The sequence below is a fragment of the Boleophthalmus pectinirostris genome, unplaced genomic scaffold (assembly GCF_026225935.1).
Source record: "Boleophthalmus pectinirostris isolate CB_2022bp ecotype Guang Dong unplaced genomic scaffold, ASM2622593v1 HiC_scaffold_14, whole genome shotgun sequence".
NCBI lineage: Eukaryota > Metazoa > Chordata > Actinopteri > Gobiiformes > Gobiidae > Boleophthalmus > Boleophthalmus pectinirostris.
The window spans coordinates 25580974-25593294 of record NW_026571047.1 but is presented as its reverse complement, the minus strand read 5'-3'; the positions used below and the strand labels follow the sequence as shown (position 1 = coordinate 25593294).

General features: G+C 40.0%; 1 protein-coding gene across 2 annotated transcripts; it reads right to left on the bottom strand.

The window, feature by feature from the left end:
- chac2 (ChaC, cation transport regulator homolog 2 (E. coli)) lies at positions 1–10732 on the bottom strand. Of its 2 annotated transcripts, none has more exons than XM_020940696.2 (3): positions 10351–10732; positions 9180–9215; positions 1–1963 (listed from the first exon to the last, which is right to left on the bottom strand). In XM_020940696.2, the coding sequence occupies exons 1-3, from the start codon at positions 10483–10485 to the stop codon at positions 1565–1567; spliced, it is 570 nt and encodes a 189-aa protein (XP_020796355.2). In that variant the 5' UTR covers positions 10486–10732; the 3' UTR covers positions 1–1564. The 2 variants fall into 2 exon arrangements, with proteins under 2 accessions (XP_020796355.2, XP_055006374.1); XM_055150399.1 differs by lacking the exon at positions 1–1963 and adding an exon at positions 4807–9111 and having other exon boundaries at positions 10351–10449.
- Between the last annotated feature and the right edge of the window lie 1589 nt (positions 10733–12321).

Here is a 12321-nt window from a genome sequence, read left to right as displayed (position 1 = left end):
TTTTGTTTGAACTACGTTTATTGTCACAGATGAGTTGAACAGACAGTGGATTTTTACCCTGAACTTAAGATGCTGGTTGTGTTTAAAGGACGTGTTCTATTTTATTTTCCTTTCATAAATACAAAATAAGATGAAATATTTTTTATGACGTTAACATTTTTGTGAACGATATGAACACGAGACTTATTTTCTCAACGGAAGACTCACAAATACAGTTGGACGTGTAGTAGCGTTTACAATCATCGATGTACCACGTTTTTCTAAGAGTAGAGTGCAAGTTTCAACATTTAATAATACATTTAGAGGATTTTATTTATTTAATTTTATGACATATAAGACTGCATTTTCAAATTAACAAAATCCCTGAAATACAGACCAATAAATTAAAATAATAAATTGCTGTAAAACTTGAGTTAATTAGTTTTAAAATTGTACCTAATGAAAACAAAAAAGAGAGAAAAACATTAAAATAAAATAATAAAAAGTCTGTAAAATTGAGATGTTAAGAAGATCAAATTGAGCATGTTTCCCAAATGGCAGGAAAATCCGTGCATCATTCGTTCATTCGCAAATAGGAAAATGAAAAAACAACTATTTTCTTCATTATTTGATTCTGTTTTTTTCAGTTTTTGATTTTGTGTTTAAATGAAGAATGGAAAAAACTGATAACGACCGTTTCCTGTTTACGTGACGTCTGTGACTGTGATGCCGGACTTTTGCACCGCATACGGACTGAACCAGGACTGATCCAAGACCGGGACCAGACCGGGACCAGAGTGGACTCCGAGCGTCGAGTCCGAGCCTCGGTTTCGAGCTCCGGCCCTGCTGTGGGCTCTGAGTCTCCGGTCTTGTCCCGGCCTGGTCTTGGTCTGGTGTCGGTCTCAGTCCCGCTCTAGTCCTGGTCTGGTCTTAGTCTCGGTCTGGTCCCAGTCTCAGTCCTGATCTCTGTCTCGGTCTGGTCCCGGTATGGTCTTGGTCTAAGTCCCGGTCTGATCCCGATCTGGTCCCGATCTGGTCCCGGTCTGGTCCCGGTCTCAGTCCCGGTCTTGTTCCGGTCCTGTTCCGGTCTGGTCCCGTCCGTATGCGGCGCAAAAGTCCAGCATCGCAGTCACGGAAGTCACGTAAACAGGAAACGGCCGCTATTCGTTTTTTTTTTCCATTTTTCATTTAAACACAAAACCAAAAACTGAAAAAACGAATCATTATCTGTTTTTTCATTTTGGTTTTGGAGACAAATAACAAAGAAAACAGTAGTTTTTTTTTTGTTTTCTTATTTTTGGTTTTATATTATATATACGAATGAACGAATGACACACAGTTTCAGGGAAAAATTTGCTAAATCTTGAAAAAAAAAAAAAAAGTAAAATAAATTAATTTAGATGCAATTCATTTTACAGCAATGAAAACCGATTTTTTCACAACTAGAATAATTTAAATTTGGTAGACATATTCTCTTACCAGTTACAAGCGTCGCCCATTTAGTGTAACATTACCGTTTCCATAGCAACTGTTAAAAATACCCAGATTGGCCCCTGATGCCCCTTTCACCTTCGTCCTTCGTGACTTATTTACTGTCAGAAGGCGCCGTCCTGTGTCCATCACCTCGTCTTCTGCAGCGCTCCCTCACCAAACGCTCCAGAGAAAATAAATGAGGGTCGGTGTCCTCCGGCGCGATCGTCCTGACGGCGGCCGCCAGCTCAAAGAGGTAATCAGTGTTCTTCCCGCTCGGTCCGACGCTCTCCACGATCTGGTCGGCGATCTCCTCCAGGGGGGCGGGGCCGAGGTAGTTGGGGTTGTCCCGGGAGCCGATGTACAGCGAGGTCTGGCTGAGCGCGGAGGGCGTGCGGGGGTGAAAGTTCACGGTGATCACCTGGTAGCCGCCCTTTTCGCGGTAGTCGAGGTAACGCTTCACTTCCTCCTCGCGGCCCGTCGGAAGCTTGTAGGCCACGCCCCAAACGCAGCCCTGCGGAAAGACGAAAGACGACATTAAGTACGAGTTAATCCAGTCATGAAAAATACACAGTACCTGAATCTGTGTATCATTCATTCATTTTTCAATATGAAACTAAAAACCAGAAAATGAAAAAACAACAATTTTCTTCATTATTTGTCTCCAAAACCAAAATGAAAAAATGGGTAACAATTTTTATTTTTCAATTTTGTGTTTAAATGAAAAATGGAAAAACAGATAACGGATGTTTCCTGTTTCCGTGACTTAAACTGTGATGCCAGACTGAACCAGGACTAAAAAATGTCTAAACAAGTCTCAGTCCTAGTCTTGGTCCCGGTCTCAGTAGTCCCAGTCTCAGTCCTGGTTCTGGTCCGGTTCCAGTCCCGGTTCTCAGTCTCGATCCTAAACCAGGACTGAACCAGGAGAGTCAGGACTGGTTCGGACGTGCGCTCACGTAGACTGTCGGGTGATCAGGAAACCAGGACCAGACTGGGACCAGACCGGGACTGAGACCAAGACTGAGACCTGTTTTAGTCCTGGTTCAGTCCTGGTTCAGTCCTGGTTCAGTCCTGGTTCAGTCCTGGTTCAGTCCTGGTTCAGTCCGGCATCGCAGTTTAAGTCACAGAAACAGGAAACATCCATAATCTGTTTTTTCCATTATTCAGTTTCCAGTTTTGGGTTTTTGTTTTTTTTGTTGTTTTTTTTTTGGTTTTGAAGACAAATAATGAAGAAAATAGTTGATGTTTTTTTTTTTTTTTTCATTTTCTTATTTTTGGTTTTATTTTGAAAAACAAATGAACAAATGAATTACACACAGATTGACCTGGACTAGTGATTATTGGAATGGAAGTGCTACTGCTTTGTCTGGAGTGTTTCACAGTGCAACATTAAACCTTTCTATCTTCATGGAGACCAACCCGGACCAAGTTACAGGTCAGGTCTGTGGAGAGGCGACCCCGCTCACAGTCAGAACGCCTGTTTTTGTAGGAATTTTTGAGTTATAACTGGCTCTATTCACACTTAACTCACAAACCAGGACGACTAGTGTTGTGCAAAAATATCAAAATATCATATCGTTTAATGTGATGATACAGTATCGGTAGCGTGGGCTGCTGTATCGATATATCGAGAGTATTTTTTTGGTACATTTTACTATTTGCTCTACTGTGGAACATTCCAAGCACAGAAATGACACGTCTCCAGAGAAACCTTTAAAAACATGGCCTCAGTTCAGTTTTGATGCTGGATTTCTCGACTCCCCTTGGACTGTTGGACTTGTGGTTTGCTGAATCATTCTCAGACCAAAACTCTGCTTTTCTAAACCAAATATCTCCTTTTATTCGTCCGGAGCCGCGTCTCCATCCATCAGCGGCACAAACGCACCTCCGTACAGTACAATCGCTCCAGACGCTCGCGCTATCTCCACATCTCTGTTGTGATGACGGAGATAAATTTACAAACGCACCAAGGTCGCACCACAATACACCGTCCTTTGGTTTGGGTTTTGCTGAACTGGATTCTTCTCCTCTTTCTCCTTCTCTTTCTCCTCTTTCTCCTTCTCCTTCTCTTTCTCTTCTCCTCTTCTCTTTCTCTCCTCTTTCTCCTTCTCTTTCTCCTCCTCTTTCTCCTTCTCTTTCTCCTCTCTTTCTCCTCCTTTCTCTTTCTCCTTCTCTTTCTCCTTCTCTTTCTCCTCCTCTTTCTCCTTTCTCCTTCTCTTTCTCTTCTCCTTCTCTTTCTCTCTCCTCTCCTTCTCTCTTTCTCTCTCTCTCTTTCTCCTTCTCTTTCTCTTTCTCCTCCTCTTTCTCTCTCTCTCTTTCTCCTCCTCTTTCTCCTTCTCTTTCTCCTCCTCTTTCTCCTTCTTTCTTCTCCTCTTTCTCTTCTCTTTCTTCTCTTTCTCCTTCTCTTTCTCCTCCTCTTTCTCCTTCTCTTTCTCTCTCTCTCTCTTCTCTTTCTCCTCTTTCTCCTCTTTCTCCTTCTCTTTCTCCTCTCTTTCTCTTTCTCCTTCTCTTTCTCCTTCTCTTTCTCTCCTCTCTCTTCTCCTCCTTCCTTCTCCTTTCTCTTCTTTCTCCTCCTCTCTCCTTCTCTTTCTCCTTCTCTTTCTCCTCCTCTTCTCCTTCTCCTTCTCTTTCTCCTTCTCTTTCTCCTTCTCTTTCTCTTTCTCTTTCTTCTCTCTCTTCTCTCCTTTCTCTTTCTCCTTCTCTTCTCCTCCTCTTTCTCCTCTCTCCTCTCTTTCTCTCTCTCTTTCTCTTCTCTTTCTCCTTCTCTCCCTCCTTTCTCTCTTTCTCCTTCTCTTCTCCTCCTCTTTCTCCTTCTCCTCCTCTTTCTCCTTCTCTTTCTCCTCCTCTTTCTCCTCTCTTTCTCTCTTTCTCCTTCTCTTCCTCTTTCTCTCCTCTCTTCTCCTTCTCTCCTTCTCTTTCTCCTTCTCTCTTCTCTTCTCTCTCTTCTCTCCTTCTCTCTCTCTTTCTCTTCTCTTTCTCCTTCTCTTTCTCCTTCTCTCTCCTTCTCTTTCTTCTTCTCTTTCTCCTTCTCTTTCTTCTTCTCTTTCTCCTCCTCCTTCTCTTTCTCTCTTCTTTCTCCTTCTCTTTCTCCTTCCTCTTTCTCCTTCTCCTTTTTCTCTTCTCTCCTTCTCTTTCTCCTCCTCTTTCTCCTTCTCTTTCTCCTTCTCTTTCTCCTCCTTCTCTCTTCTCTCTCCTTTCTCTCTTTCTCTTTCTCCTCCTTCTCTTCTTTCTCTTCTCCTCTCTTCTCCTTCTCTTTCCTTCTCTTTCTCCTCCTCTTTCTCCTCTCTCTTTCTCCTCCTCTCTTTCTCCTCCTCTTTCTCCTCTCTCTTCCTCTCTCTTTCTCTCTTTCTCCTCCTCTTTCTCTTTCTCCTCCATCGCTTACTCTTGCTCGTTCTCGTTTCTACTCCTCTTCTCTCTTTGTCTGTCCTCTTCCACATTTCTCTTCCTCATCCTTCTTTCTTCTCCTCTTTTCTCCTTCTCTCCCTTCCTCTTCTTCCTCCCCCTCCTCTTCCGCCTTCTCCTCCCTCCTCTCCTTTTCTCCTCATCTCCTCCTCCACCTCTTTCTCTTCCTCATCCTCCTTTCTTCTCCTTTTCTCGCCTTGTCTCCCCTCCTCTTCCTCCTTCTCCTCTCCTCACCGTCATCATCTTCTCCTCCTCCTTCATTGTCTCCTCTTCTTTCCTCCTTCCTCCTCATCCTCCTTTCGTCTCTTCTCTCTCCTTGTTTCCCCTCTTCCCTTCTCTCCTACTCTTCTCTTTCTCCTCCTTCTCCACCTCCTCTTTCTCTTCTTCTCTTCTCTGCTCGCCTCCTCCTCGCCATCTCTTCTCCTCTTTTTCTCCTCCCTCTCCTCCTTTCATCTCTTCTCCTCCTCTCTCCTTGTCCCCTCCTCTTCTCCTTCCTCCTCTTTTCCTCCTCCTCCACTTGCTCTTGCTCGTCCTCCTTTCTTCTCCTCTTCTCTCCTTGTCTCCCCTCTTCCCTTCTCTCCAGCTCTTCTCCTTCCTCCCCTTCTCGTCCCCCTTCCTCCTTTTCCTCCTCCTCCTTGCCATCCTCCTCTCCTCCCTCCTCCAGTCTCTCATCTCCTTTTCTCCTCCTCCGCCTCTTTCTCTTCCTCCTTTCTTCTCCTCCTCTCTTTCTCTCCTCTTCCCGTCTCTCTTCCTCTTCTCCTCCTCCTCCTCCACCGCTTTCTTTTCCTCCTTTCTTCTCCTTTTCTCTCCTCGTCTCCTCTTCGCTTCTCTCCTCTTCTCCTTCATCCTCTCCTTTTCTCCTCCTCCTCCTTCGTCCTCTCTTCTTCTTTCCTCCTTTCTCCTCATCCTCCTCTGTCCTTGTCTCCCCTCTTCTCTTCTCTCCTCCTCTTCTCCTTCCTCCTCCTCCACTTTCTCTTGCTTGTCCTCCTTTCTTCTCCTCTTCTCTCCTTGTCTCCCCTCTTTCCTTCTCTCCAACTCTTCTCCTTCCTCCACCGCCTTTTCCTCGTCATCCTCTTCTCCTTCTCCTCCTCCTTCGTCCTCTCCTCTCCCTTCCTCCTTTCCTCCTTTCGTCTCTTCTCCTCGTCTCTCCTCGTCTCCCCTCTTCCCTTCTCTCCTCCTCATCTTTACCTCCTCTTCTCCTTCCTCTTGCTTCGCCTCCTCCTTCTTCTTTCTCTTCCTCCTTTCGTCTCCTTTTCTCTCCTTGTCTCTTCTCCTCCTCTCTTCTCTAAAGTCCCGTCTTTCATAAAGCACTAAAGACGCCATTAGCCTTTTCACAATGGGCGACAGCGGGCGATTGTTTGTTTGAGATGTTGCTGAGAGGAGCAGAGCTGTTGTCAATGAGAGTCTAATTTTGAACAGAGGGACTTGAATAAAAGAATGTAACACTAAGAAAAGGCTGAAGCCACGAGCAAATTGTAATGTCGAGAAAAAGAATTTGAGTATTAAGCTTTATATAAAACTGACTAAAACATAAAAAAAACATATCTAAATAAATCAGAATTGATCATTTTATTAGCTTTAAGTTCCTATATTATCATTTATTCTGTTTTTTATAGGTGCTTTGTGAAAGAAGGTTCACCACACGCTTGTCTCCATGGAGTTGCTGCCTGAAATGTTCCACAGTATGGCATTAAACGATGCATCTCCATGGAGAAAAGCAGCTCGGCGTCGCCAGGTCAAGTTACAAGGCGGATCTGTGGTAAGGCAAGTCCACAAATAGTGAGAAGTTATGTTTTTCTGGGGCTTTTTTAAACAATAAAATCACATGTAATTGAGTAAATACCAGATAATAGGAGTTTAATGCCATAACGTGGAACATTTCAGGTAAAACAATAACATCTACAGAGACAAGCAGGAGGCAGAATTCCAACCAGGAAAGCTCCACAGTGCACATTTAAAGCTCCTGTATTATGTTTATTATTTTGAAAGACACTGAAGCGTCCATCACCTGCTTGTCTCCATGGAGATCCTGCCTGGAATATTCCACGGTATGGCATTAAACAGATCTATCTCCATGTAGAAAAGCAGTTCGGCGTCACCAGGTCAAGTTACAGGGCGGATCTGCGGTAAGGCAAGTCCACAAACAGTATAAAGGTATGTTTTTCTGGGGCTTTTTTAACAATAAAATCCCATGTAATTGAGTAAATGCCAGATAAATGAGTTTAATGCCATACTGTGGAACATTTCAGGTAAAACCACAACATTTATAGAGGCAAGCAGGAGGCAGAATTCCAACCAGGAAAGTTACACAGTTCACATTTAAAGCTCCTGTTTTTTTGTTTATTATTTTGAAAGACACTGAAGCATCCACCACCTGCTTGTCTCCTTGGAGATGTAACCAGGAATGTTCCACAGTACAGCATTAAAGAGATGTATCTCCATGGAGAAAAGCAGCTCGGCGTCGCCAGGTCAAGTTACAGGGCGGATCTGCAGGTAAGGCAAGTCTACAAACAGTATGAAGGTATGTTTTTCTGGGGCTTTTTTGTCTTTTTGGCAATAAAATCCCATGTAATTGAGTAAATGCCAGATAAATGAGTTTAATGCCATAACTGTGGAACATTTCAGGTAAAACCACATTTATAGAGACGAGCAGATGGCAGACCTCCCATCAGGAAAGTTACACGCACCTTTAAAGTTCCTATATTATGTTTATTCTGGCTTTTGAGAGATAATAAATGGTCCACCACCTGCTCGTCTTCATAGAGATGTTGCCTGGAATGTTCCACGGTATGGCATTAAACATAATCTATCTCTGTGAATAAAAACACCAGCTGAAGTTAGAGGTCAGAGCTGTGGAGAAGCAAACCCACTCACAGTAAGAATGTTTTTCAAGGTATTTTAAAGCAATAAAAACATTTGTAATAGAAATAAAGCAAGACAGATATGTTTAATGCCATACTGTGGAACATTCCAGTATTTGTCATCTCTTAAATTGAGGCTCTCAGTTTCTAAAATAGGATGTGTACTTCTCGAAAAGCCTAAAATCCTTACAAAATAATTCATCTTCTTGGCCACGTAGAGCATTGTTCCACGTTCAGATTATGCACATTCTCGGGAGATTTGGAACAGACATTTTTGGTATTCAGAAAAGCAAAAGATTAATCATATTTTTCAAGCCAAATAATAAGTGGCTGGAGGCAGAGGGTCTGTCAAGGTCACGGGCTTGAATCTGAAATTGGTTGTGACAAAAACTCCTCACAAAGTTGTTAAGCAGGTTGATACGTCACTGGGTTTGAGCTCTGATTTTCAGCAGGTCAGTTTAGGTCATTCTTTAAAAATACAAGATGTACAAGATGGAATAAGATATGGATTATGTCAGGATGCTTAGGTTCCAATCTCCACTGAACTAAGGGTAAAATGTAGTTGTTAACTTGAAAACTACCGCTTCATGACATCACAAGGTGGAACAGAGCATTTTGAACTTTGGAGATGTAAACAGATTAATAATAAAAGATTACTCAAACATGTGTGAATGAAATTAAACAAAACTCCAGGTAGTATTGCCACTGGACCGGCAAAAATTCATGATCAAATCTCAATATGATCTGATTTTTGGTCCAAGTAAACAGCCACTGTCAACCTCCCAGTACTATAAATGTATTGCAATATTGAATAATGAAAGATTATTCAATTTGTGGAGTATAAATGTCACTTACAGCCTATATTTAATTTTTAAACTCTTTAAATCTTCAGCCTCTTGTATAGTCTCCATGAATACAGGAAAAACAAACATCTTATTTCACAAAATCCAATAGTCTTTACTTGTGTCCTTTGAACTGCACATGTTGCACTTCTTAGCTGATTAAAATCCCATGATATGAAGTTAAAAACTGAGTTAAAAATACAAAGTTTCAAAAGCTGCTCAGGGTGTGATTCAGGTGCCACAGAAGCAGTGAACAGTAGCAGTAATTTTGACCAGAGTCTTTTTATAAGGTCAGTAAAATGACTTTGATGACACTCAAATATTTCAACACGGTGAGTATGAGACATTACAACAAAATAATTACATTTTGAACATTTATTTTGTCTTCTTTTTTATTATACACTTGACTTTTCTTTTAACAAGACAGGAAAGGACAAAAAGCTATAAAATGGTAATTTAATTTCATTGTGTTCTTCATAGTTTAAGTCGGATCTATTTTAACACAATCTCTGGGTCTCTGGGTGCAACTGACAGCTCCCTGCTTAAGATTCAACAGCCTTCAAGATGAAAAATATATTTAGAGACTAATAGTGAAACAGATGCAGCGTGACGACAAAACTCTCACCTCTGGATCTTCCACCAGCGTCACAACTCGACCGGGCTGCAAAACAAGTAAAACAAGAATCAGGAATCATGTTACTAGACAATAAGCAATGTATAATAATTACAACTCACTTTAGGATATTATTAGAGACATTAACAATATATATTTTGTGGTAATACTTTGTAGGTTTGTTTTCTAAGTAAGAACGATTGTAATTAGTCTATGTCTTTAATATTTATGAATCAGAATTAGAATTATTCTTATTTACACATATTAATATCTGTCTTTTTTATCAACTAGCCCTCAGTGAAACTAAAAATGTTTGTTACTGCATGAGTTAACAGTTTGCAAGCTGCACTAAGAATTTTAATGTACAGTTTTTTTCTGCAGACTGAACAAATCAGACAATGAAATAATAATGTCACTTACAAATCAGAGGTTCAGTGCAATAAGATATCAGTGAAGTATGTGGAGACACAGGTGTGGTTGTCTTTTAAGAACATGAATGTTTATTGTTTTGTAATGTCACTGTCCTTGTCCGTTTTTTAAAATGCACCATGAGTCCAGAATAAAGATGATGAAGATGATGAAAAATAAATTTGCTTCATAACTTAACTTATAAATTAATTCAATATTATTTTTTTTACACTTTATATGTGTAGTAAAAATTGTCTTGGCTTGTCTTACATCAAAATCTCTTATCATTTAATGCTAGTGTCATTATGATTCAGCAATATTTCACAATACACAGTTATAATCTCATGTAGTAGTAATATTATCTGTGTTAATATACGTTTTGTGTTCAATAAATTAATCAAAAATAACTCTTTATAAGTAACTCAGATTTACATGATCAGGTAGGGTTATTTAGGACAATATCAGGGCATTTTTAGGAGAATAAAAGCCAGTTAGTCAAGTTTAGTAATAATAAAACAACTAAAATACTAGTTCAAACACTGAAACAAGTCAAACCTGTATTTAGATTTCTAAATTTGGGCAAAGTCTAAGCTCAATTCGTAGTGATTATTACAGTGTCCTGGCGATTATATCACACGGTCAAGCTGCTGACTACAATGCCACACAAAGTAAATGAGTAATCTGCAATATTTCGTTCAAAAATAACAAAAACTGTGAGTAATACAGTGAGTGAAAGTACATTCATTGCGTCAGTAGCATTATGGACATTACTCACTTTGCCTGGCACTCCTCTGTGATCCGTGCTGCCTTGCCAAAACCTCCGACTGAAGCCTTTAATGAACCCAACTTGCTTTTCTTCATAAGGAAAATCCACTTTCCAAATGAGAGACCCGTAACCAAAAACCCACATGGTCCAGTCAAGTCGGTAAACTCACTGTACTTCTGCTGCAAGCTAACAGGATCCTTCACTGGGACGGTTTAAAAATAGACTAAAAGCTATAAATATTAACTCCAATGTCATCCCCGAACTAAACTAGTCAGCTGTGTTTAAAATAAAAGCGTAAATGTAGATAAATCGTGTGAAAATACGCGATATTTGACATATTAGCTACATCCACAACTCAAAAAAAATCAAAATAATCGGACGGTAGCGTGGCTCGGTAACATCCGCTTTGTTGCTTTCAAATTAAAACAATTGTCAACGTTATGTTTAAAATTTTCAAAACAAAAGTGGCATTTTTAAATTTAAGTGCGTATATAAATTGTTAGAAAGTAGTTATGAACATGATAGCGACTTCATATCAATGATACTGCTTATGTTTGTTATGATTTGCTTTTATTCTGAAAGCGAAAACTCATTTCGGAAATCATACTGGTGTCAATAGACTGATGTTTGGGGATTTTCAGTAAGGAAATGATGGTTTAACAGGTGTTTGAACCTCTGATTCTGAAATATTAACACGACTATCCCACACATTCTTAGAAAAATACAATATAGGCTTCTGCAGTTTCATTTGTTTATATAGCCTTGTATATCTGTCAAGGTTACATGTTTGTTCACGTGTCTTACCTTTGCGCACACTAGACTTGACCTTTACTTCTTTTTCCAGGAAGCTGTATGTTGTAATAGAAAAAAAATCTATTATGAGCCTAACCTAATCGACTAAAGGCTTTTATAAATCAATGTCAAGCAAAATGGAGCGGTTTTCCAAGTAAAGCTTTTCTATGACCTCATCAAATGTAATAATAGCACAGGCAATTAAAACAAGTGCAAAGTAAACTCAAAGTAATTGGCAAAATCAATAAACTGGCAAGTAATTAATATTATTGTCTTTGATTATTTCCATAACTGTGGTGAAATTGTATTCAGACCTCATTATAGCGTCTTGACTTTTCTGCCTGACAACATCCAAAAATAAGCCTAAAGCAGATCAGAAATCAGAAATGGATGTACAGTAATAATATTCAACTGACTTACAGAGAGAGAGAATCTGTAGTTTAACGGACACATGTAAAAGACTCGGATTTTGTGAAATGAGCTGTGTGTTTTTCCCGTATCCATGGATGCGACAGACTTTTTACACCATATGTGGCAACAAATGTGACAGAAGATCTTCAGAGGAAATACTTAGAGGGAATGGACCTATTGTGTTCACCTGGCGCCCCCTGGAGGCTGCTGTGATGCTGCAGGACACAGTGGAGGGACACTTTTGGATGTTCCTCTCCTCAAATTGTCCTGACACAAAATCTGCTGACCCTCCCTGACCAGTCCTCCTGTGAAACTGACCTGAGACTTTTGACTGAGACACAAAGGACACTGAGACACACAGTGGAAATGTTGCAGCAACATCAAATGTTTGCTGCAGCAAAACTTGAATTTCCCTCGGGATCAATGTCTCAAAATATCTCTTTATCTCAAAATCAAGTATCTGTCTGTCATATACTACTACTACTACTACTACTACTACTACTACTACTAATAATAATAATAATAATAATAATAATAATAGTAATAATTTAAGTATATTTATTATTAAAAAATATCAAATTGAGAGTATAGAGTATTGTAGTTTTTCGGACACAAGTAAAATCTGTGGGACATTTTTGCTTATTGTTATAGAAAAGAAATATTTACGTTTCATGTTAGAACTATTAGAGATGTAACAATAACCGAAATATCGTGATATCGTATCGTCAAAAGTCTCACAATAATATCGTGGGCTGTCACAATATATCAAATTACAAG